The sequence below is a fragment of the Chenopodium quinoa genome, unplaced genomic scaffold, assembly GCF_001683475.1.
Source record: "Chenopodium quinoa cultivar QQ74 unplaced genomic scaffold, ASM168347v1, whole genome shotgun sequence".
NCBI classification, from domain to species: Eukaryota; Viridiplantae; Streptophyta; class Magnoliopsida; order Caryophyllales; family Amaranthaceae; genus Chenopodium; species Chenopodium quinoa.
Window position 1 is genome coordinate 694,558 of NW_018742890.1, and position 25,271 is coordinate 719,828.

Here is a 25,271-nt window from a genome sequence, read left to right on the forward strand (position 1 = left end):
TGAAAGAGGTTTTTGGGATGTGGTGTCGAGCTAGTGGTGGGGATGATCGAGTTTCCGGTTAAGGGGTGGAGTTTATATGGGTCGCCGGAGTTGGGTTGCGAGGTCAGCTGGGGTTGGACAGCGCAAACGTGTGATTTTGTCGGGGGGAGGGGGGGTTATATGGTGGGTCAGGTGGTGTTCGGTGTATGGGGTCAAGTAGTGGCCAAGTGGTCTGGTGGGAGGGGGTATGTAGGGTTGGGAGTTCGTGGTGGAGGTTAGGTGGGGATCACGTGGTGGCTGTTATGGTGGTTATGGAGAGGCGGTGGTGGTGCTATGCTTGGAGGTGTTGCTGGCGTTTGGTGGTGATGTTGTGGTTGTTCTTTGTTGTGGGGGCTGGCTGGCAGTGGGGTGGTTTTGGTTTTTTTTTTTTTTTTTTGTAAAATTTATGAAAATTTAAAAATTAAAAAAAAATAAAAAAATAAAAACTTGACCAATAATTTAATGACAAGTGGACTTTTACCTGGTATAACAGGTATGGTGACCTGCTTGGTCCATTTTGGGAGAAAAAATGCAAACTTCTGTCTAATATGGGCAGATTTTTAGGTTTGTCCAATATGGGAGAACCGACCAAAGGTTTGTCTGTTTATGTTAAAAAATCCTAGTTTAAATTAGGAAAATATTACTTCCTCCGTTTTTTATTATTTGCAACAATTACTAAAAGTGGGTGTTTCATATTATTTGCAACAAGTTTTTTTTTTTCCTTTTATAGTAAGTTTAGTAATGGTAAAATTATCATATTACCCTTAAAAAAACTGATTATATTCTAACCTACAATCTAACTATGATTAATAACCCCAAAACCCCAATCAACCCTTGTATTTTCATTCTCACTTATTTCTCACCATCTCCTTCAACCATCACCTTCCACCAGTCCACCACCACCACCACTACTACCACCGTACCGATCTCCACTCTATCTACATCTACCCATAAATTCCCCCTCTCTTTGTTCATCTCCCCTCAAATTCAACCACCACCTTCGCCGGAAGTCGCCCTATAAGTGTCATGCTTGTCGTCATCGTCGTCTCCGCTTTCTCTCTCTTCCTTCTCCTTTTATTTCAGTCTTGTCACTAAAGCTCAAATTTGAAGGTTTTATGGTCAAATTTAACCATGAAAATTCTAGATCTAGAATTTTAATGGTTAAATTTGACCAAATAAAGTTTTAATTGATGATAGAGAAGGTAATGGTTTTTCATTTGTATCTTTGGGTTGGTTTTTTCAGGGGCGGGATTCATGGTGTTAGATTTTTCCGGTTGGAGGTGGTGGTTTTGGGGTGGGTTCGTCTAGTTTGTGGGTTTGGTTTCGTGGGGTGGCGTGGGTTTGGTTCGTGGTGGTGGCTGTGTGGGTTTGGTGTCGTGGGGTAGCGTGGGTCTGGTTCGTGGTGGTGGCTGGATGGCGCGGGTTGTTTTGCAGGGGTGGCGTGGGTTGGGTTCGTGGGGTGGCGTTGGTCTGGGTTTGTGGTGGTGGTGGTGACTGGGTTCGTCGCGGTGGTGTGGCTGGGTGGTGGTTTACGGTGGGCTCGGTGGTGGTGGTTTACGGTGGATTCGGTGGTGGTGGTGATTCTGGGTTTTAGTGGTTTGATAAATTTTTGTTTTTTATTTTTTAATTGGATTAGTGCTCAAGTACATGCCCTTGTATTTCAATAATCATGCTTAGGAACTTTTACCTTGGCCTCCGCAACCGGTACGGTTGTTGCAGATAATAAAAAACGGAGGTAGTATTTGAAATCCAAATAAACCGACTGCATGCATAATATCAATTACCAGTATAAAAAATTCAAAGCCATCGTATTAACAGCGGGAGTCAATTACAAATATAAATTTCTCCCCTTTTTCCCCTATTAATGATTAATTTTAAAAAAAAGGTTTGCTTATCAATGTCAAAACAGATTCCTTTGGCCACCAATTGATTTTTGCTTATCCATATAATAATTGAAAGAGCAAAAGAAAACACAAGGAGTAACAAATAAAGATCGCATGTGATGATATTTTTATCTAACATATTAGTGAAAGATATTATGATAAAAAAATTGAAACATCAACCGTGAATATGGAATAAGTAATTAAGTTGGGAGGAAGATAATAATATTATAAAACTATTAACAACAATCCAACTCTTGCTTCTAAAAAGAACGCCAACTGAAAAATTAATTGATAACAAGTCAAACAATGGAGAATGAATCAGGGGAGCAACATTCAAAATCCAAACAGATAAAAATGATAGTGAACAAAGGGGTTATCTTAGTCCACCCATCACTTAAATTAACACTAAGACATACACACAGGACACATCTGCTCAGGATAGCAATCCATTGGATTGGATGTGATTTACCTTCTATCACTCGAAACCTGCCTAAAAAGAAGATATATACCTATTCCCTTGATGTCCCCGGGATCCCTGAAATCATAAGCTAAGCATGTCCCAAGTCATTAATCCCGGCAATTTGTGTTGATACAGAGCTTTTCTCTCTCTTTGATCAACAAGGAGCTCTTCTGTTGCTTGAAAGAATCATTGATATTTCATGTCTTTTCAACTATGAAAGAATATAGCATGCCAACAAGCCCATCACAAGAGTCGCAGCTGCATGTTGGAACTTGGAAGTCATAGCAGCAAAGGATTCTTCTAAATCCTCAACTAAGGCAAAAGAATACTGTAACCTTTAAGGAATGACATTGCAATCACTTAAAAATTGATCCTCTCGGTTCAAAAACTTAAACCATAAACTTCTGTATTTAGGAATGCCTAGCTCAAGCCAAGGTTTCATGTTCCCATTATAATGCAACACTGAATTTTTTTTGATAAATTGTAGATTGAGGCCATAATCATGACCCAAACCTGACAAAACCCACGTATCATCAAGCGCATAAACCTGGTCCTGAAATGTAAGCAAGCTAGCCTTGGATGCAGTAGCTTCATGCTGTCTACTTTTCATTGTAAGCTGTAAATTGGAAAGGATCAGTAAGTAATTACTGGCTCAAAAACACAAGTATATAGCTGCAGATACGACGCTACCTCTTTTAATAAAGCTTTCCTACTATGGAACATGGAAGCCAAAAAGGTTGAACAAAAACAATGGAAGCGTGGAAATATTTCCAGGCATAGAGAGGAAAACTGGAAAAAGAATTCAACCCAATCCAGATTCCAGTGCACTACAAAGGAGCCTACTGCCTACCCCATGGAAATATGGAATGGCAAGTAGAGAAATCATACATACATAAAGAAAAAGTAGAATTTTTCAGTTAAACAAGGATGATAAGACAAGAAAGATGATTAGATAAAATGTCTCACAACAGGGAGACTCAAAATGAAAACCTAAAATCCCCTTCATTTCGGACCCACACAAAAAAGGAAGAGGGGCAAGCACATCCCCTTCATTTCGGACCCACACTAAAAAGGAAGAGGGGCAAGCACACCAGCACACATGCTTCTTTCATGCTCTAATACATACAAATGTCAATTTCAGATCAGAAGACCCCTATCCCAACAATGCTCAAACATAACAAAAGAAAGTGTTCAGGTAAAAGAAAATAAACTCACCTCTTCTACCATTCTTCTGAATGTTCCAGTAAGATTAAGGTCCCTCCACCTAGCCAAGTCAATCACGTTCAATCCAGACATCCAGGCACAAGAATTTCTGTTGAAATTGGTTCTACCTAGATAATTCTCCAGCTGACCCAACCTTACTGCACAATTCTCAGCAGCACCATTGACCATCCCTCCCATGTTGATTCTCCATAATGCTGACAAGTCTTGCTGAACAACAACATCATCATCAAGAACAACAATTTTGTCCAAATTTTTAAATATTTCCGGAAGGAAATAGTGTGCATGAGAAAATAGGGAAACATATTGCGTCTCATAATGCATCTTTGGAAACTTGTGAGATTGAAAGGTAATACGAGTTTCCTCGGGTAACGAGGAACCGGGTATTATATTGTACTCTTCAATATTCAATACTTGAATTGAGGCTTTCTTGAACATATTTCTGACAAACCATAGCTTCATAGCATAAAAATTCTGTCTGTCTGTCAGGACATGAAAAACCAGCTTCTTACTCTCCTGAAAAGAAGTCCGTTGTAAACATCAAAACAAATAAAAAAGATAGTACGATTTGAAATGAATAAAATAAACATATGAGAAGAGAAATTACTTTAGCATGTACAACTGTGGAATTAATTGCAATAGAAGATGCTAATATGTTATTGGAGAAGATAACATAATGATACAATTTTGGATCTATATAGTTCTCTGTCACTGAATCTTCCAGAACCTCAGAGGAAGTGTGGAAATACTCAACAGTTAATCTCATGGACAGGCAATGTAGAGATTTTGGCATTGTCTGGACAGCAAGTTGATAAAGAAAGGCACTTTGCTTCGTGTGGAAATTAGCTTCATCTTCAGTTAGATCAACAAGTTGCCTAAATTTCTTGTCCACATTGTTGCAATCCACAGGAACTGATTTGGCTCTAGCTATTGCAGTTTCCATTTTTCGCAGCTTATCCTCAACACTGATTGACACATACACCAAAATTAAATGTATTTCGTACATTTAATCTTATAAAGATGCTATCATAAGGATACAAAAGAGAAGAAAAAATATTTTGAGCAATCATTGCAGGCAACAGCGGAAAGGGGGTTGTGTGAAGGGAAGTAGAGGTAATTTAAGATGGTCAAATACTCACTGTAGGGGAAGATCAGCATCCGTAGAAGCTTCACTAAATATACGCTCAAAATCTTGTATATTTTGCTTCAACTCCCTTGACAAGTTCTCATGCACAGGAAGCTTGGCAATGCTCGGGAAGTATGCGCGAGCAACAAATAGCCGATCCTTTAACTTTTTCACCATAGAGTCCATCATATCTTCCTTATGCTCACGACGCCAAATGCAATAGCTCCCAAACCTCAATTCACATGGAATTTCACTTTCATCACCTTTTGCTAGCGGACGCACTTCAATGGGTTTGCTGATGTTGACACTCTGCTAAGATTTTTTTAATTAATATTGATGGCGGCTGGGTGACTACTATTAACCATTGAAAAAAATTCTACAAGAAAAACAAAAACTAATTAAATTAATACAAATTATGGAAAGTATATACAGATATTGGCATACTTTTCTTTCTAGAGAGGCTTCACGGACATCAGTCTCCACACGATGCCCTGTAGATAAACAAAAGGGTACATAATCTTTTTTCAAAAGAATTAAGGACTTTGACATCATATTAAAATATTTATATACCAGGGCTTCCTTTAGGTTGATAAACATGCATAGGAGCTTTGGTGATGGGTCGATTTAATCCATCTTGGGCAGATATTTCATGATCTTGTTTTCCAACACGCTCCTGATACTCGAAAAGTATATTGTAAGTGACATAGATTAAACACTAACCACAGACACAACAGGATAATTTATATCTTAGACTGGTACATTGCTTCACGTAAAGATCCACACCGAAACCCATATCCAGATCAAGAATTCACATATTGGCAATTAAAAGCACCTAACTCAAGTCAGCCATTCATACAAGACTGATTCACTTTGACCAACAAGTGGCATTTGCAGTTAGATTCTCTTAGACAAGCTTCATTGATATTAGCCCACAGCCCACTAAAAAAAGCACCAAGATCAAGTTGATTGATTGAATGCAGGATAGTAGTACTTCAACTAACAAGTGGAATTTGTAATTTCAGACAAGCTACATTAGCATTCTCAGACAAATTTCATTTGAATTTCGCCCAGAGACTTGCATCACTCAGACCAAGGACCCAGCAGAGGCAATGAAAAGTTCAGCTTGACAAAAGATAAACAAGACGCCCTAGGCAAAGAGTTTAATGAGTTCAAGTCCAAACAAACAATGTCCACAGAGCACATTCTTGAAGAAAGATGCTGATACTTCATAAAAGATTACAAATGAAGTAGATAAGAATCCTCCAAAATAATCAACGATCAGCAATTTGCCAATTTTTGAAAATGTAAGAAAGTGACATATCCTTAAGCAGCGCATTCCCAGCACCATGTAAACCACTTGACTTAAAAACGAGACTTAACTTGAGATTATCATTTGGATAAAGTAAATTCCTAAGATTTACCTACCACCCTCTGGCTTCATCCAGAGCTTTTGAGCAAACGTAATTCCTCTTATGAAATGGCTATACACTGATACACATTTACGATGGACAAGTTACTCCAATCCCCAGAAAAACCACCCTACATCCCGACAAATACTTCTCTACCCAAAAAGGCCACCTGTAAAAGTCGCTGTACATCCCACCATATATCTCCTCAATATCACCATATATTCTGGGATCAAACCTACCGAAGTTACTGAATTCCCTAACCCCTCCACCCCCATTGGGAGAACCACGGACCAAAAAGGCATATTAAAACTTGAAAGTAGTACGTTTGTCTCAAAGCATTGAATAGGGTTGGCAAAGAGCCCTATTGCACATGCCCCGAAATAACGAGGGCCCAAAAATAGGAAAGAGCCAATTTTTAATACGAAATATTTCAAATTATGCTTGATTATCATACATCAATAACAACCAAGTGCAGTTGGTACTCATATTTGCATTCCACGAACGAGGTAAGAGTTTGAATCCCACCAAAAGCTTCTTTCTTATTTCAATAGAAATAAATTATGACGTTCAAATTAAGTTAAAAATTACTTTTTCGGCCATAAAAAAAATACTTCCTCTGATTTTTTTAGTTGCATCACTTTGCAAATTGCGAATTCATAGGCGATATTTGGAGATGAGGGAGATAGAGAGAATCAGAGAATAAAAAAAAAATGGACCCATGTGATAGGAGAGAGATAGAGAGAGATGCAACTAATTTAACACTTCCGTTTTAGGAAAGTGATGCACTATGCAACTAAAAAGAAAAGGAGGAAATAGTAGGGTTATATTTTCCCATACTTCACATCCTCATTTTTTTTTTTAAATTTATTGCATATATTAAATATAATCCGTTGCTTCTTTCAAATATTAGGGGCCAATAAAATAATTTGCTAAGGCACCCCATAATTTTAGAACAGCACTGGTTTGTCTAATCTAACAAACTACACACATTCAACTTAAGAAGAGCCTTGCTTTTATCAAGAGGGCTGGCAGTAAAGATTAGTATGCTTGATCCACACTTATCAGATAAGATTAGATACAGGAAAAGGTATGTGAGAATAGAAGCAGTAGGTGAAGGCCTGACATCTATCTGATTAAGAAACCCTCCATTCTCATAACATCTGCAACCTACATCCACTATTTATTAAAATCAGATTAATTTTGCTTCTTGTAAACACATGTATTCTATTTCCGAGTAAAAAATTATTAAGAAATATTCATGAAAAGGTTTAATTAATTATAAGAAAATTAAAAGACCAAAACAGCATTGAGCACTCAAAATCCTCAAAGTGAAGAGGAATTACACTACCCACAAATGGTAAGAAAAAGAGACAGAAGTATACAGATAAACACTGCCCAATTCTCAAGAGGAAGTATACAGACAATATTAATCTCCTGCCCTTTACAATCCTCTTAATTCCATTTATCATCACATCCCTTATCCCATTACGTACAACAGCCACAAACCACTGCATTGCCTGGGAAAGTGGTTGCACCCTTACACAATTAAATCCAAGCTAAAATCATGAGCTGGGTAGTAGAACTTTAGGATCCAACTACAGATGTTAACATTCCCTCATATGATTGCTAAAACGCACAATTCAGGTAGCCTTTTAAGCCAAAACTCACTGCTTAGTAATTGGTATCCCCCCCTCCAGACTCCCTACCCCGGGCTTCAAACCAAAGAAAAAAAAAAAGAAACATAGCTTGTCCACAAGGAAATATCGTTAACTTACAAAAAACCATCATGAAGAGCTCTCGAAAAAGGCTTTTCTAAAGCTTTATTTACCTACCCTGAATACCCTCCTCCACTCCACACCCCTCAAATATAAATTTACAAAAAATATTGACCATACATACTGCCAAACAATTTTCATAAATGCAATGTCAAAGGATTTTCTTTGAGGTTCAATAAGTATCAGAGTAGTATAATTTTATATCAAAATAATTGATTAAAACATTACACCAGTCCAAATGCATAGAAGTGTACTGGACTTCGTCTACATATTTAGAACATTAGAGGCATTTTCACTTGACTTCAAAATAACTAAACACATTTGATTTCTTCAATCAATTTCACATGGCAAGTCTTACAAACTTTACTTATCAAATGATACACACCAACTTTAAGCAGTCTACTTGCTTGAAATTCAAAATCAGCACATAGACAAAAGAAACATAGCAGATGACTGACCCTAATAATCCAGTCCGTAGATTGTCTTTCTCAAGAGCTAAAGGAAATTTGCCATGGGTATCTAATAGTATCTCTTCTTCAATCCTACGAGGATGGGCTTCCCATTTATATAGCGAGATTCTGTGCTTGCAGAGTTGCAGCTATCTCTCACTGCCCTAACCTTAAGTCAGATAGGTGCAATTGCTTCTTAGGGGTGATCAAATTGATTTCTTTCCTTCTCTCTAGAGTTGGCTCACTTTTGTAGTCTCTCACTCCATTTCTCCCTCCGACCCTATCCTATCATAGTCATATTGGAAGCCAGCATCTACTTAACTTGAATAGGTTATGCCCAATTATCATCCATTGCCTATGAGCCATTGATTCATTCTTCAAAGGTGTACAACACAAGCATGTATTTCTCCCGCCTCTTAAAAGCTAATAATTTACTGCTTCAAATTCACCTCCGGATGAAGACTCCAAAACAAATCACTTCAAAGGTCTTCAATAATTAACAGTTTAAAGAGCATGTAATGTAAGAAAGTCTGATCCAAAACTTGGCAGTAAAACCCAAAAAAAAAAAAAAAATTGAAACTAGGAGTTCCATTCTCATAATATCTCAAGATTCACTTGTAGACCTCTTAAGCACCTTAATTAATCATGTAGCAGAAGTCCCTTTTTTATTGATTGCACAGGTAGCGAGGTGACTCAAATAAAAGAAGTAGCAACTATGGTGATCACATCACACCTCCCCTCTTCCCCCCCCCTCCTCCCCCCCACAACAAAACAAGAAAAAGACAAGAGGATCACATTGAACATATGAAAAGTAAAGACAATAAAAATATGAAGCACCCTAGCCATTGCAAAGCATTTCACTTAAAGAATCACTATGTTGCACATTGTAATGGAAACCAAAAGGTATTAGTGCTATCTCCAATTTAAAAATGCAAGATGAGTCTTAACCATTAAAACATTGTGTAATGAAGTAATGAACCTTTGGAAGTGTAGGTGCCAATCTCTCTATAAGATCTTCGATATGTCTTGTCTCTTCATGCTGCAAAAAGTAACACCAAATACTACATAAAACCAGGTGTTCATATATGTATTGAGGAGCATAATATTATAAATGATGAGAAATTAAGTATGCCAATAGAGCTACAGGAAAAACAATTATAAGGCATGCAGTAGGGCAGTAAACTTCAATCAGAAGATTCCAGAAAAAACAAGCCATAGACTAAGATCTATATATGTCATTCTTACTAGAACTATAAAATTTGAAAAAAAGAAATTAAAAAGAGGTTCTCCTTGATAATTGCAAAATGTAAAGGTTATCAAACTTCAGCAAGCAACCTATCTAAATTAGAGGTAAAATAAAATTGGAGATAATATGTTGTAGCTTAAATGGATATTAAAAAATAACGCCTGATACAACTGCGGCCCTCCTTGATATAGAATGATTAACCAAACTACATGTAAGAGTTAAACTGTACTAAACTTGATTCAATAGAAATGTATGGTATAATTGACTAGTAGATACTAGCTATTGGTTATTATAAAGTGTAAAATTTGAGAGCATATGCCATCTGATTTGTTCCAAAGTCAACTTATTGAACCCAAGAAGCTCTTCCAATAAATTCATTACCAGATAACTCAAAAGAGTTACTTAGGTTGATCAAACAACTAGCCTCCAAGTGAGCCATAAACCCTGTCATTTGTCAAACAATCTGAACTCCGAAGTGCAAACATAACTACAAGAATGGATGTTTTTATAGTGTTCAAAACTCCTTAGGGCCTAGAGGTTGTTGAGAGTACTGAGTACAAACAAGCTAGAAGTAAACTTTATTAAAAAAAAAAACAAAAACAAAACAAAACTTGCGGTTTTATTAATGGTGTATGTAGGTAAAGACGGTTAATTGCGGTTCAACTGGTGAAACACATGGAATATATATTATATACCTGATCCATGGTGTGGTTGGGGTTGGGGTTGGGGTTGGGGTTGTGGGATAGATAAGCTCCAAGAGCAACACCATCATGCTGCAAACAACAATTGATTAGCATTAGTATTAGTATTAGTATGAGCCCTTAATTAATAAAATTAAAAGTAGTTTGTTTGTTCGTTGTTATTACCTGAGAAGAAGAAGACTGTTGTTGAGACGGAAATTCTGCAAAGAGAAAGATGAGCAGATTAATCAAAGGTAGGATCTGAAGTGATTGAAGGCAGAGGCAGATCTAAGTTTGGAAAACGAACCAGATCCAGAAAGAGAAGCAGAAGAAGAGTGGAAAGCATTGTGAAAACCGAGGAGAAACACGAGAGGAACGAGCATTGATAGAATGACAAGGCCCATTACTGCTATTACGAACCCTTTCCATCGTCGCTTCGTCGAATGCGACACCGCTGCTCCATTTGCGCCACCGCCTTTCATCGGAATATCTGATTGATATCAGAACACACCCATTCCCACCGCCACCGCCGCCGCACTCGCCACTTTCAATCACTCGTGTGGGTGGCGTAATCTGGAGCTCCAATTTAATTTAATTTACTATAAATAAATAAAACCCACTCTTTTTTATTTTACTTACTAAATACAGTAGCAGTACGAGTAGTTATTAATAATAAACCCGGATTTCTTCTTATGCTCTACCGACTGCAGGAATATGATATGGGATCACCCTCACGCTTCTACTTCCGCTATATACCACACTACCCACACCCAATTGCCAATTTCTTTCTTTCCTTTCCTTTTTATGGACTTAACTAACTCACTCTCCCTATTCCTAAGGTTTCCAAACTACTACTGAGTACTTTTGTGTTTACACATTGGACAATGTTTCCGGGTTATTGAAATACAAAATGAGTTGTTTTTTGATACCCAACCCATTTATCAATTTAGCAACTCATGTGAAATCTAATTTCTCAATGGTGAGACTCTCTAAAGTATACTAATTGTATGTTTTTCAAAAAAAAAAAAAAAATCAAAACTTAAATAAATTACAAAATATATTATTATATTGATAAGGGCCCATACTTTTTGTCAAATGAGACTCAAATTTGAGTATTGATAAGTGGTTTATTTGACCACTTATTGTGGTGATTTTAACCCGGTTTTGTAATCTTTTCCCCTCTTTCTAACCCCCTTTAATTCATTTTAAAACAGAGAGCAGTAGCATAGTTCTTGGCAACTTTCTCTTAGTTTGGAACAATCATCTTTGGTATTTTAGGTTAGAAATCCTCAAATTAATCATTGTAATAGCAAGTTTCAAAGATTATTCTCAAGATTCAACATTTGAAGCTTCAATTAGTAACTTCTTTCACTTTTCTCTATTTAATTTCTGATTTCATTTTGTTATTGCATGTCATTTAAATCTCTTTAGTTCTTGATAATTTGTTGTTGGATGTTAGTTCTATCATTAGTTAATCACTTCCCCCCAATTATGGAACTAGTTAGAACCCTAATCTTGGTTTGCATGTCACTTGAAATGAGTTATGAGTAGTCCTCTTTGCTAGGGGTTGGGTGAAGCTCAACCTAATGGTTAGTTAAGTAAATTTGGGAGAAATATTGATGTTTGATTTGTGATTAAATTGATTGTATGAGATTGCTTGTTAGTTCTTCATGATAGGATTAGCTACCCTTGAATTAGGAGCTTCATGGCATGTTATGCTTAGTTTGACTTGGAAATGTAGATTAAGTATGTCATTACTTATTGCAATTTGATTACGTATCTCTTATCGCTAAACTAATGAGGGATCTAAGTTTAGTAATGTGAGTTGTTTTCCTAATTGCATGAGGTTGGTCTTACAAATAGTCCTTGCTATTTCTTGTCTCTTTTACTCCCAATTTGTCTAATTGTCATGGTTGAGTGGATGTCATTCCCTAGAGCTTTTAATTACTTGATTTAGAACAATAGTTTGCTGTCTACTTGACGAACACCCCTTTCAACAAAAGACTTCGAATTAGCTTGAGTGTTAAGATCTTTAGCAATTATACCCTGTTCCTTGTGGACCGAACTTTTACTTATCATTGTGCTTGGTTTGTGAGGTGTTTGCTTATAAATGTGTTTGAATGGGTGTGGAATGTGCGACCGTTCTAACGCCCATCAGGTATCTAAACTTAGCAACTTTCTTTTGGAGTTGCTAAGTTTAGACACCAACTTATTGGTATACTTTATAAAAAATACTCTCTCTCTTTCTCCTAAAAAAACTTCCTCAAGTCTCGCCATTGAAGATGGTCTTTAGATTACCAATCTACTCCGTATGTTTTCAGATCAAACCATATTTTGGGTTATTGTATCAAAACAAATATACTGACTAGTATTTTCTTTTTTCATTAACTACTCCCTCAAATCTTGAATGATAGGCCACCTCATAATATTCAAACTTTGTTACTAACTTATAAACTTAAGTGACTCCTTATTATTAATCGTTGAAAGTACGGAGTATCGACGTATAAATCTATATTTAAAAAGTATTAAAAAGCATTCCTGAGCAAGTTTATCATGTGTTGCTTACTGATTTCCTCATTAATAGGGGACTTCTTTCATTACAGCCTTTACAGGCACTGAGGCACATGAGATGATCCTAACTAGTCATAGTCGTACAATAAAACAACAAAGTACATATCCAGGTAGTTCCTATTGCATTTTCATTTTAATTACTGAGTTTTAAGAGATATGCACAATTAAATAACAACAGCACATAGTCAACCTTTTTCTAACTTCACTCCATCTGAATGAAAATTTGGGGTACATTTGTTCAATCAAAGAATCACAAATCACATACATCTCCCACAAAGCTCATTCTCGTTTAATTTCAGCCTCATTGCATTGACACTATCCTAAAATTAGAAATTGATACAAAGCTAGCTTACTTAATGATCAGGAACCTTTCACCCACAATTGTAAGCGAGGACATCCACAAACCGCAATAGCATAAAATTTTATAGAATTGCACGTATATAAACAACTAGGGACCCTCTCGCATATCTGGCTTCCTCTTTGCCTGTTGTGCAAGTCGAACATCTCTCTCCCTTTCAAATTCCCGGTAATCTGCCCTATTTAGGAAGGAGACCTTGTCTAAATATTGATTTGAACTTTTCTTGTAGGCATCTAACTCTTCCTCATAATCCTTATTTTCTCCTTTGAATTCTCCCCAGTCCTTTTTGGTCTTATCAAGAAGACTAAGCTTTGGTTTCTTCTTTATTTGTTCCAGTACAGAATCCACAGCAGAAGATGGCCCTGCTTCTACCTTAGCCCTTTCAGCTGCTTCTTTTGAGCTGGGGTCAACCATCTTCTTCACCTCAATCTCTTCACCAGCAAAGTCTAGAAACTCAGTGACCTGAAATAGAACAAAAAGTTCACAGCTCAAGATCCAACAGCCCTTATTGTCCAATAAAATATGCTCCAAACATTTAACTGTAATGTAAATTTCCCATCAACGACCAACTGAAAAAAAAAAGTGCTCTAAGAAGCTGAAAATTTCAAGCGTAAAGCACAAATAGTCTGCATTTTATGAAAAGAAAACACAATAGCCAGAAAGATTCCCTCTTTCCTGCTATCCCCCCCCCCCCCCCAAAAAAAAAAAAAAAAAAAAAAAAAAGAAAAGGGCCTAGGAGAACTAATACAGTACAATAGAAATGATGACACAAAATACTAAATCAAACATGAGAAAAAGAAAAGGTAACCAGTTATCATGTAATTACTAATTACCTCAACTTTTCCCCTGTTTGATGCAGAGGCAGCAACAGCAGCATCTCTGGCAGCAGCAAGAGCAGTAGCAGCAAGCTTCTTGGCCTCATCACTGGTTCCATTGTGTGCACTCTGTGCAGTAGCGGAGCGCTTCCTTTCTGAGGATGCCTTATTAGCCTCTTCTGGTTTTTTTGGTCCCAAACCCAATAATGACATCCAATTCTACAAAGAAGACCAAAATAATAAGGTATTAATCAGTTTATTCCCTGAAGATTTAAGATCAGCACTACCAAAAACACCATACATTGGAAGCTTTATCTGTCTGTGGAGTTTTATTTCCATTTGGAGTACGTTTGTTTACAATGGAGTTTAGTGTATTCGCAGATACTCCTTTATTCATCTTCTGCCACACAGCATCCACTCGAGCTTTGATTTCTAGCAAAATGATACAGGTTTATCAAGATCTCTAGTAAATAAAAAAACCAACCTAAGGAATGCAGGCATATAGTCTTACCATGATCTACTGGCTCAGCTTGTGGAGCAGAAACTGAAGCCGTTTCGTTTTTTGATTCAACGGGAATTGCTTCCATTTCCTGCATCATCTAAAGGACATCATCAATCTGAACAGCGGCATAGTTGTTCAAATGATGACCCAATGCAAGCAACAAATTTGCACACAACAATGGTTTGCTAGCCCAATACAATAAATTTCAAGAATCAACCAAATCTTAATCATCTTTGGTATCTGTGACTAAGAACAAAGCCACATTATTTCCAAAATACATGAAAAAATAGAAACTCACAATGTAACCCAAATCCTTAGCTCCTTGCGTAGCCCTACCCAAAATACAACAATTACAACAAATAAAGAAAGCTCAGTCATTATGCATCACAACAGAAAAAGAAAAATCAAAATCCATGAATAGTACACATGGTTAAAGTAAATATCGAAATCAAGAAAAGGCTGAGGAATGCAGTATGTGTCTCTTGACAACACCAAATCTTGCTAGTGGGCACTAGACCAACACAGTGAGACATCATCAAAATAATTTAAGAAATCGTTACACCCCACCATTACCACCTTCCCTCAAGACCCGAAGAAAAACGCAGATTAATAAAAAATAAAAAATAAATAAAAAAAATAAAAAAAATAAAAAAAGTAGAAATGGAGAAAAAGCAGCAACATTGATGCAAAACTCAAAGACATTCTTTGTAAGAAAGATGAAGAAGCTGTTGATTACTAGTAGCAGAATCTGAAAAGGCCATACCCAGATCAACAAAGTTCCCTTTTTTCCTCTCAAAATCTCAACTATCATGACAAATTCAGATTTTATTTTGATCCCAGGCCCGTTCCGTCCTAACATTCAAGGATTTTGCAATAAAATTTGACTCATTTATCAAACTAAATTCTTCGAGTAGTAATTAAATTTTAATTAATACAGTACATAGTTCTATAATCAATCCAACATAAAAGAACCCTAAATTGAGAAAAACATAACGATTACACTAGATTGCGAAACTGGTATACGATGATTAAGAAAATTGTAATACCTGAATAGCTGCTTCAATGGAAGAGAGAAACCTCACAAGCCCTTCAATGGTGGAGAGATAGACAGGGAAGCACTTCAAAAGCTCCAATATATAATTTTTGTTTTTTTTTTTTTTTTTTTTTTTGTCAATACTCCGTTTCTAACGTCAACTCGTCAAGTAATACTCCGTTTTTTTGTAAGGCAATTGTATACTCTGTTTTAAATTTTAATAACTTCTTATCATGAAAATTTTAATTACTTACTGTAGTACTTATGAATATCAACTAACAAAAAAGAATATCAGCTAATTACCGTAAAAAAAGATAAATAAAATAATTACTCCGTGTTTATCTAATACCTATTTCGTAAATACCGGATTAAAAAAACTGTAAGGGGTTGATGTTTGGCTAGAATTCTGTCTTTCTCATTGAAAAAAAATTCAAGTGACTAGACATGCTTTGAATTATTTGAATTTGAAACTTTCATTCTTTTTACATTGCATCATTTGAAATCGTGTTTATTTATGTTAGTGGGCTATTATGCCTATTGATCAATATATAATTTTGACATTACTACTAACCATACTTGGATTTGTAATGTGCAATCAGTATTAACACCTAGAAGTTCAGTTATAAAGTGTACGTGCTGCCAATGTTTGTCATGCATTATTAAGCAATAAGCATGAAATTAACAATTTGTTTGGAGTTTAAGACAGGAAAAGAGAGGGAAAGGGGAAGGGGGGGAAGGTGGAGACATGGAGCTCATTTCCCCTTCAAGTCTCTTCAATAACAGAAGCTAACATGCGACAATTAACAAGTATATTGTATAGCCAGACATATATCTTCATTTCATTGTACTTTTGGAAGAAAAATAACAGTCGCTGTCCAATAACTTCCAGCAGCTCAGGCAACTCCGGAAGAGGAAACAAAACACAAACAATCTTCTCCCTATCAAATAACTTAAGAGCAGATATGCAATTTGTGATCTTAAAACTAGATTTAAAAAGTTTTCCTACTACTGTATACATCATTAGCTTCATCATGTTTCCCCTCTACGTATATAACTGAACACTATACAGCACATGTTTGGCACTTGGCATAGCTGACTAATTGACCACACGCCAAACATGGAAGCCAGAAGCCTCATGAACTGGAGGATTAACTCTGGTAGACTGATAACATAATATCAATATGAAGACAAGCCACTTAAGGATCCTTTGTAATAGGCAGGGTCAAGCAGCACAGGAAACCCTTGGCTTAGGCTCCTAATAATCCAGAAGAGTAATCAGCTTAGCACCTTCTCATAATAGTAGCAACATTTCTTCCAATCTCTTCTTTTGTTTGCTCTGAGACAGGAACTTCTCCAATGTACATGTCAAAAAATGCTCCTGCACAGAAAATTTCCACGTAAGAACCTCAAACATGATTGCCACACTTTCTGATTTGGGGGAACAAAACGAGGAATGATGCATAATAGATGGAATATTGCACCAGTTCTAGTTCAGTCAAAGCAAGCACCAAGTACTGGTAATCATCTTTCATGGTCTGACCCAAACCCCCATTCTTTTAAACAAATGTGAGCTGGGTGGAATCTTCACAGAAGGACTTGCATGATTGACGGAGGTAGCAACCACCCCCCCCCCCCCCAAACACTTGAACTCACATGTAATATGTATATAATTTGATTTGCACTTAACAAAAAGGAAAGGCAAGGGATACAGAAGAAACCACTTACTACACAACTCCCTACTTTGCACTGCACCAATTTGGTTGCCTCCAACTGCATAACAATATCGCCAGTATTAGTCATAAAATATTTTTCAACATAGCTGGATCCAACACAATTACTCACTTTCGGTAATCAGATGCCCGTCAGCAGTTCTTCTGAAGTCAATTATAGTACCCTGAGGTATAAACTGGAAAAATAAGACGTGAAGAAATCTAAACATAAAAAAATCTCAATCCTTTATGGCTACTTACTGCTGGCAATGGAATATCTTTTGTGAAACAAGAACCAAATGTTGAGATGCATTTGAAATCAGTCTCCGGATTTGTCTGTTAAGCATGGACAGAAGAAAAGCAAAAATCAATACAGGCAGTTAAGAATAAAGGGTAGTATAAAGGAATACGCATAAGGAATGATGAATTCATTACCTTAGCTAAACGAGCCCGAAGAGATTTCTCAATAGCACTGCAAGGCGGAGGGTATAGAAGTAAAATGAGACCAGGTAAGATTAAACAAACAGCTAATTCAACTCATCGGTAAGCATGTCACAGACTAAGCAAGTTGGATTAAAGTGTCAAACAGAATGCGCTAGCAGGCAATTTTAACATTTTTCCTGTCTTAGGTGTGGGTTGTTGGCAAGACAGGTTAAGATGATTGCTTCAAGATAAAGAAATAAAGTGATGGACTTGAGCAGCCAAGCATAGCCTGATTTTAGGTCAGGCAAATTTGACCATGGGCGGATTGAAGAAGCAACAAGCTACCAATGAGATAAATGGGCCACTCAGGGGATAGAGAAAAGGTCATTTTCCCATCTGGTAAGTAGACAATGATGACAAATAAAAGTCTGGGACAATGGCCAGGCATTATGATCTTTAAAAAGCATATCTTGAGTAAGTTTGTTTTTCATTGCAGATAGAGGTTAAATGGGAAGAAGAATGTATAGCAACTAGATGTGCAAATTAACCCCCCACCCATTATCTATTCTGCTAATGCAAGGTTTAAGGATATCTAGATGTATGCAACCTTTTCTATCAGTCAGACTTTGTTAATAAAAATATATATTTCAATCAACAAATGAAAAATGAAGTAAAGTAAATGGAAGATTTTCCATCATAAATTAAGGGAAAAATAATGACTCAATGCGTCAAGAATAAACAATATGTAACAATCCATGAAGATGAGTCCAAAGAGAGCCATATAAATCACTCTGTTTCATATGATAACCAAAGAAGAATCCTGAACACGAAAAAATTAATCATACCTATCCACCAAAAAAAAAAAAAAAAAAAAAAATTATATAAAAAAAAAAAAAAAAAGGAACCTGCCACAAAATCTTATGCCCTTTTCCCTAACAAAGTTCATTATTGCCAAAAAAATCTTATTTGTTGCTGACCAGGGAGGCCCTAAGAGTAAAAGGGGCAATCCAGTGTATCCCAATTAAACCATATTACCTCAGCCAATCCAAAACACATATAATTCCATGTCTCCTCAGTAACAAGACAGTGATTGCAGGAAGGAAATCTTAACTTCAATACTTTTGTTAGTCATACTATCGTGTTTCCTTTTTTGTTTTTGCTCTTCTTTTTAAAAGATGTAACATAACAAAGGGGATAAGATGGAAGAAATCAAAAATATTATCCAAATCTCAATTCTTCAGCAGGTAAGCTGAGTGCAGCACCATCCAATTGACCAATTCAAGTTCAAACTCATTTCTTGAGCAGTAAAAAGTCACAAAAAAGACCTGTTCAAACTAAAATATGGTAAAGTGAAAGACCCTAGCTTCCAACAAATTCTCTTTTTGCTAGGTAATTTAGGCCCCATTCTTAGTGCCAGTCTGACCTATCCTCGGAATGCAAAGCCCATGATTAACGTGAACCAGGCAAAAGACACATACTTTCATGGTCCCAACCCTCATCCCAGGGTTAGACATCCAAATTAAACTATATTGTCTGCATGAAAAGGAGGTAAATGCCAAAAGGCCACTGATTGCTTCTATAAAACATACCCTATCCTCCAACTGATGTACTAGAGTAACCCATGGACAGCTTCAATCACTAAGTAAAGGAGGCCTCATCTATCACTTCATTTCTTATAGACACTTGGGCTTTATAAATAGTGCAAATCAAAGAATGTCAAAGGTCATGATTAGTAAGTGTAATACACTAAAAAGTGACTCATGAACATTAATATATATGAGCACCTCAATCTTAGGTTTTGCTGACTTGTCCAACGAGCTTTTCAACATTATTCCACCACAGCATTTATTCCCAAGTTCAAGTTGTTCACAATCATACTAGCTCAGTGACTCAGTCCATAGCAACAACCTATACGATAAGAAGTTCACAACTTTTAAACATAACTCTAGCTTTCTCTTCAGAACTTCATTTATTCTACGCCAACCAAATACACTAAATAATGAAAGCTGCATGAAATCCTCAAGCAATATGACATCCTACTAACAGGTCTAACACCTATGACCCTTTACCAAAACCAATACTCTTATGAATAGAAACTCAAAACATGTTTGGAAAGAAAACTGAGTTTCAGTGTACATATAACAAATAAGGGGAAAAACAAAAGAGATACCCAATTACCCACTGTCTCCCATCCACCCGGGGCCCGGGCCCAATAATACTGGGAGAGTTTGCACTGTGAGAGACCCATTAACGTGGCTCAATTCACGATGATGTATTGAACAACCGTCACATGATAGATCAACCCATTATAGTTTGTTTAATTCATTTACAAATTACATAACTGCAAATAACAAGCCCTGACCTGAACAATCATAAGAAGCTCCCAGCTGCCACAACTAAACCCATGAGAGTTTGCTCATGAGCTATTCAAGACCAACTCAATTGGCTAGAGTGTTGATCATCTAGCTAGGATCCAGTGTTAACTTCAAATAGCTCATATAGGTAACACCTGTCAACCAATACTCAACTCACCAAGCATGATCAAGCTCTTTTGACTTTTTGAATACATGTTTCAGGCTATGTATTCTTAAGTAGTAAGTCACTAGATAAATACATTTAAGACAAATCAACTTAGCACTAAATTGACCCAGTTATTAAGACCCAGAAAGTTTAATAGGCCACATTCATATCATGATGTAGTCTGGCTCCTTAGCAACGATAGCATATCCTGTCATGACACCTGCGATAAAATCTAAATGCAGACATTTATGGCTACCTTACAAAGAACTATCTACATGACCGCTAGTAAGTGATAATGTTATGATGAAACATATATTACTTATGGTCCCCAAAAGACAACAACGTGAAACAAATCTCTACATACCCAACAAAGCCTCAACATCCCTGGTGCATCAATGATGCCAAACCCCAATTCAACATCAAAAACAAAAAAACAGACCAAACCTCAAACACATTTGAATTTTATACATAAATAATATGAGAAGATAAATTCTAGAATCTAAGACATTAAATAATCTTACTCTTTGACTGTATTAACTTTCATGCCACTGTAGTTAACCACAAATCGAACAGTCATTCCAATATCTTCCCTGCATCATTCACACAACTTATGTTAGCATATATTGATTATTTGAGTGCCATTAAAGAGAAAGGGACAAATTTTAATAACAATAAAGTTATGATCATCAACTAAGAATGGCAGTGAGTAAATAATGTACAAGCCAATCAACAGAACAGATAATATGGTGAGAAAAGAGTGTGTTCCCCAACTGTAATGGAGCCTTTGCTTCCATATATACTCTATAGTAACTGCTCTAAATTACTGGAGTACATTAAATACATGTATTATGCCTTTGCTTCATCTTATTAGTCATATACAATCACAGTGCTCATAAAGCCCCTCTTACTACTAGATTGGAAAACTTAAATCAGTAGAGCTGCTAGAGCCTGATCAAGAAAATGTTTTCTCATAAAAAGAAAAATGGTAATGATAATAATATGAAGATTTAACATTATACTTCCTGGACATAATTCACACCGTTCAATATAATGCCTTATGAAGTTCCCACCTACAACTGGGGTTTTTTTACAGGAAAAGCATTAACCCGTTGCATTCCATAATTGAAAAATTGCCTACTAAAGCTCATTCATTCCAAATACAAATTTTTTAAAAAAGTAATACAAGGTTATACAGTGCTATTATGACTTTAGCCTCATGCACAAAAGTGTAGGACAAAAAAAGGGTGAAGTATTGATTACACAAATAAGGATAAGAAGTACACCAACATCTCAGCACACAAACCTCGACATAGAGGCAGTACTTCCGATTTTTAAAAAAATAAGCAAACAACTCAGGATTATAAAATAAGAGCAAAAGCTTGCATGCACAATATGCATTAGCAAAACAATACTTATACCTAAGAAGGTCTGCATAGAAATCATTGCGTTCTTTGAGTTCTACTTCAGGAACAGAACCATATTTCGAGCCCAATTTCTGACAGAGAGAAGAAGGATGGACATCTAAAAAGAAAGAGAGAAGGAAATTATGGAGCTTGATCATAGCAGACAATCATTTTTAAAAAAATAAATAAATAAAACAACAGTACTATAAAGTATAAACAAAGCAGCATTAGATGTGAGAGTACTTACAAAAACCAAAAGCATAGACCTTCAGCGATTTAATTCTGATGAGAGTCATGATCCTAGATCCCGTTCCAACAAGCACCTATCAGGCATAGCAGGATAGTGAGTTCCTAGGGCTCCAAAGTATTCACAAAGCTGTCATATGGTTCCTACATCAAGCCTTATTTCTGGATACAATCATAGAATGAGCCAACTAGGCAAAAGAGCAGAAGAAAAGAAACAAATATGAGATCGGCAAAGCAGACCCTCTTCTAGATGATCCTGTATACAGTTGCTAACACTTGAACCTCCCCAGACCCTGCCAATATCTACAGCCCCTACTGAATCATCATAGTTATTGCACATAAAAGTGGAGACAAAGAAAGACATACTTCTTGCATAACTTGACATGATCATGTCAAAGGGAGAATCAAACATGGTTTGCTTGTGGAAGACACATAATTTGCACAGGATAGCAAGTGTAACAGCCTCATTCCATTGTCTGTTTGGGCAAGACACACGATTTGAATAGTGTGGCTCATAGGTACAGGTATATTTGAAAAAATAACTAAATAAGTTCAATGCCAAACACCGAGATTCTTCTTTTGCTCTTAAAGAATAAACAATCAAAGCAATGTGTCATAATCACACAACAATGACCTGGCCTATAGATACATGAACTTACTGGGATTAAAAATAAAAAAAAAATTGTGTCAGAGACAAAAAAATCTTCCATAAGCCGTAAACTCCCAATACAATGAGTTCTCACTTCTCAGTACACTACAAGTAATTTTTCACCTATAATCCTCTCGTCCTCAGCATCACCACAATGTGCCGTCACCTCAGATGCCTCATACACTGATAAAACATCATCTCCTAGTACATTGTCATATTCTCATCTCCATTACTATCACAACATTCTGTCTGTTCACACCCCCAACAATCCTATCAAAATACGCAACTCCCCTTTCACAAAGTCGTGATCAACTCAGCCAACCCCATTCGCATCTTGCACAAGTCCAAGATTACCAAACCGTGATATCATAAGAGACAAAATCCTTCTTCAAAATACTGATAAAAATTGTTAAACCCTTGTTTTACTCCATATCTCACCTCAGCAAAAAAGACAATAAATAACACACACACACGAAGGATTCTAAAGCACAGGTTTATAAAGGATACACTAGATAGGCCTTAAGGGGTGAAAAGGATGCATCAGAAATTCCTGGGGCCTAAAATATACTGGAAATAATGTGATTTATTTCCTAAATTAATCTAGTGTAGGAGCTAAAAGGGAGCACAAATGACTCCAAAGCACTCAAGGGAAAGACATCAGCTTTCGCATACAAATAAATAGATAAAAAGAAAAAACCTTGTGTTCACAGCAAGTAGTTTTCCCATACAATGGTAAAAAATAGAAATTCATGTTAAATCCACAGTCTATTTCAAAGTAGAGACTAAGAATCCTGAGACTAAAAGTAGAAGTACCTCTGATGACAAATTGGACTGAGTATCCTTGGCTATTATGCTATTTAAAACACCAGGAAACTGAATGCCAGTTTTGGGTTCAATTGTATCTCTCAACCACTTAAATTCAGGAAACGCATGACCAACACAATCTCGATGATGCTGAACATTGCAGGGGTTTTTGTCCATGGATCCCAACATTTGTGCATCAGCATCCTCAGGTGGTATAGCTAACATGCTAGGAGTACTGAAAATAGGACGCAAGTAACAAGTGAAAAAGAAGTGGAAAACTTAACATCAAGCAAATGCAATAATTTGATATATACAGGCAGATAATGAACGAATCACTTACAAGTGATCAAGTGGGGGTATGAGGGCAGCAGCTAGCGAGAGCACAGGAAATGGTTTAACATCATCAGCTGCTGCTCTAAGCAAATGTCTGAGAGAAAAAGCTGAAATCTTATGACCAAATAGCGCGGCAAAAGATTCATGTGGGAATCTGAAGCAGGATGAAGTACCCGGCAGACGACGATAAGGCTTAGTAGAGGGGGCAATGTGTTTGGGTTGTCCAAAAGACGAAGTTGAATTTGAAGGTTTGGGAAGATTAGTATCAGAAAATTTGGTTTGAATTTGTGAAGAGCCGGAAAAGAAAAGGACGAAAGCACCGGCAAACTTAGAGAAGCAGGTGAAGGCTTCTCTGAGTGCAACAGAAGCAGGAGCCAAAAGGTATTTAGAGTGATGAAGAGAGTTGTCAACAATTGAAAGAAGGGGATCATTCAATAGCATATTATAAGGGTCACCACCTCCATCAAGATCCATCATCATTACCAATCAAATTAATGGTTTATGAAAAGGGTGTTTAGATTAAATTCCAAGCAATGGCAACATATTAATTGATTTGTGTTCAATCTCAAACCTGGGAATCAAATGCATTATAAATATCAGAAAATACATCAATGAAACAAGATTGATTAAGACAGATGAACTGAAAGTATGAAACCATATAAGAAGTAGTCATAATATAATGTTGAAAATGGGAAAATAGAAGATACCCAGAAAATGCATTTTTTGTAAGGAATAGTATAAACCAAACAAGAGAATAATCGTAAACTAAGTACCGCAAGTAAAGCAATGGTTAATGAGATAAAGAGGAAAATGAAAAGAAAACCTTGAAAAACAAAGAGTGAAAATAGAAGAAAGAAACCTTGAGAAAATGGAGGAAGGAAATGCGAAATGAGAATATGCCTACGAGAAATATCAATCGCTGTCGCTTCTCCCAGAGGCCAGGCAATAAGACCAAATACAATATCAATTCAACAACTTTCTTTTGTTATTCGTCCCTTTCTCCACGGAACTTTTTGTTTTCTTTTCCCGATTTGGCGCTTTTTGCAATGCCCACAAATAACATAAGCTTGTTTTTGACCCCGGCCAACCCCACAACCTCCTTACTTGATCAATCAATATTGCTCCGGTGTTAACCAATTACTCGAATCGACCCAACTTACCATCAACCCTATCATATTAGACTCAACCATATACAATTTAACTTACAATAAATATAATTTAATGTCAACCCATACCCGATCACATCTAAGTCTAAGACACTATGACATGCAATAAACATGAATTCAACCTAAGATATAACCAACCATGACCTAACTTATTTCGCCTCGTGACCCGATTTCACCTTACTTGCTTTTTTAGTTTTTTATATAATTTGTTTTATATGCAAATAATTTTTTATACTACTATGACCTAATTATATGACTTGTTTTAATCTAACTCGAGATTAGCTTGAGATCAAATTATTATATCAATATTTATTTTGACTAATTTATATTTCTCATATATTAACTTGTTTTACCAATTCAAATTATTTTAACTTAAAGTGGAGCTTGTTAAACGCCCAATCTAACTAATTTACAGTCATATTATTTCATTTCAACCCAACCTGATAAAACTTAACTCAATCGTCAAATTCAA

The 25,271-nt window shown here is 36.4% G+C and overlaps 3 protein-coding genes across 8 annotated transcripts; all 3 read right to left on the minus strand.

The window, feature by feature from the left end:
- Window positions 1–2,089: 2,089 nt before the first annotated feature.
- On the minus strand, window positions 2,090–11,054 carry LOC110726921 (probable galacturonosyltransferase 7). 2 transcript variants are annotated; one of them, XM_021906454.1, is made up of 10 exons: window positions 10,575–11,054; window positions 10,454–10,488; window positions 10,283–10,360; window positions 9,321–9,380; window positions 5,279–5,381; window positions 5,153–5,199; window positions 4,722–5,020; window positions 4,190–4,547; window positions 3,577–4,098; window positions 2,090–2,977 (listed from the first exon to the last, which is right to left on the minus strand). In XM_021906454.1, the coding sequence occupies exons 1-10, from the start codon at window positions 10,747–10,749 to the stop codon at window positions 2,699–2,701; spliced, it is 1,956 nt and encodes a 651-aa protein (XP_021762146.1). In that variant the 5' UTR covers window positions 10,750–11,054; the 3' UTR covers window positions 2,090–2,698. The 2 variants fall into 2 exon arrangements, with proteins under 2 accessions (XP_021762146.1, XP_021762147.1); XM_021906455.1 differs by having other exon boundaries at window positions 4,722–5,017; window positions 10,575–11,053.
- A 1,966-nt stretch (window positions 11,055–13,020) lies between these two features.
- On the minus strand, window positions 13,021–15,741 carry LOC110726922 (craniofacial development protein 1-like). 3 transcript variants are annotated; one of them, XM_021906456.1, is made up of 6 exons: window positions 15,560–15,741; window positions 14,812–14,845; window positions 14,523–14,610; window positions 14,313–14,443; window positions 14,030–14,230; window positions 13,021–13,658 (listed from the first exon to the last, which is right to left on the minus strand). In XM_021906456.1, the coding sequence occupies exons 3-6, from the start codon at window positions 14,608–14,610 to the stop codon at window positions 13,287–13,289; spliced, it is 792 nt and encodes a 263-aa protein (XP_021762148.1). In that variant the 5' UTR covers window positions 14,812–14,845; window positions 15,560–15,741; the 3' UTR covers window positions 13,021–13,286. The 3 variants fall into 3 exon arrangements, with proteins under 3 accessions (XP_021762148.1, XP_021762149.1, XP_021762150.1); XM_021906457.1 differs by having other exon boundaries at window positions 14,523–14,601; window positions 15,560–15,740; XM_021906458.1 differs by lacking the exon at window positions 14,812–14,845 and having other exon boundaries at window positions 14,523–14,601; window positions 15,560–15,740.
- A 613-nt stretch (window positions 15,742–16,354) lies between these two features.
- On the minus strand, window positions 16,355–25,014 carry LOC110726923 (fatty-acid-binding protein 2-like). Of its 3 annotated transcripts, none has more exons than XM_021906459.1 (11): window positions 24,493–25,014; window positions 23,641–24,204; window positions 23,310–23,535; window positions 21,849–21,924; window positions 21,617–21,719; window positions 20,720–20,788; window positions 17,691–17,727; window positions 17,517–17,591; window positions 17,389–17,440; window positions 17,272–17,316; window positions 16,355–16,924 (listed from the first exon to the last, which is right to left on the minus strand). In XM_021906459.1, the coding sequence occupies exons 2-11, from the start codon at window positions 24,111–24,113 to the stop codon at window positions 16,827–16,829; spliced, it is 1,254 nt and encodes a 417-aa protein (XP_021762151.1). In that variant the 5' UTR covers window positions 24,114–24,204; window positions 24,493–25,014; the 3' UTR covers window positions 16,355–16,826. The 3 variants fall into 3 exon arrangements, with proteins under 3 accessions (XP_021762151.1, XP_021762153.1, XP_021762152.1); XM_021906461.1 differs by lacking the exon at window positions 24,493–25,014 and adding an exon at window positions 24,457–24,488; XM_021906460.1 differs by lacking the exon at window positions 24,493–25,014 and adding an exon at window positions 24,341–24,459.
- Between the last annotated feature and the right edge of the window lie 257 nt (window positions 25,015–25,271).

Coding starts and splice junctions, on each gene's coding strand:
- LOC110726921 (XM_021906454.1), bottom strand. CDS start 10,749: ATGAAAGGCGGTGGCGCAAATGGAGCAGCGGTGTCGCATTCGACGAAG. Junction 10,361..10,453: donor AACAGTCTTCTTCTTCTCAG/GTAATAACAACG, acceptor TGTTGTTTGCAG/CATGATGGTGTTGCTCTTGG. Junction 4,548..4,721: donor GATGCTGATCTTCCCCTACA/GTGAGTATTTGA, acceptor TGTGTCAATCAG/TGTTGAGGATAAGCTGCGAA.
- LOC110726923 (XM_021906459.1), bottom strand. CDS start 24,113: ATGATGATGGATCTTGATGGAGGTGGTGACCCTTATAATATGCTATTG. Junction 20,789..21,616: donor TTCTATGCAGACCTTCTTAG/GTATAAGTATTG, acceptor TGAATGATGCAG/GGAAGATATTGGAATGACTG. Junction 17,317..17,388: donor CGGGCATCTGATTACCGAAA/GTGAGTAATTGT, acceptor ATTGTTATGCAG/TTGGAGGCAACCAAATTGGT.
- LOC110726922 (XM_021906456.1), bottom strand. CDS start 14,610: ATGATGCAGGAAATGGAAGCAATTCCCGTTGAATCAAAAAACGAAACG. Junction 14,444..14,522: donor AGCTGAGCCAGTAGATCATG/GTAAGACTATAT, acceptor TCATTTTGCTAG/AAATCAAAGCTCGAGTGGAT. Junction 14,231..14,312: donor AGACAGATAAAGCTTCCAAT/GTATGGTGTTTT, acceptor TCTTCTTTGTAG/AATTGGATGTCATTATTGGG.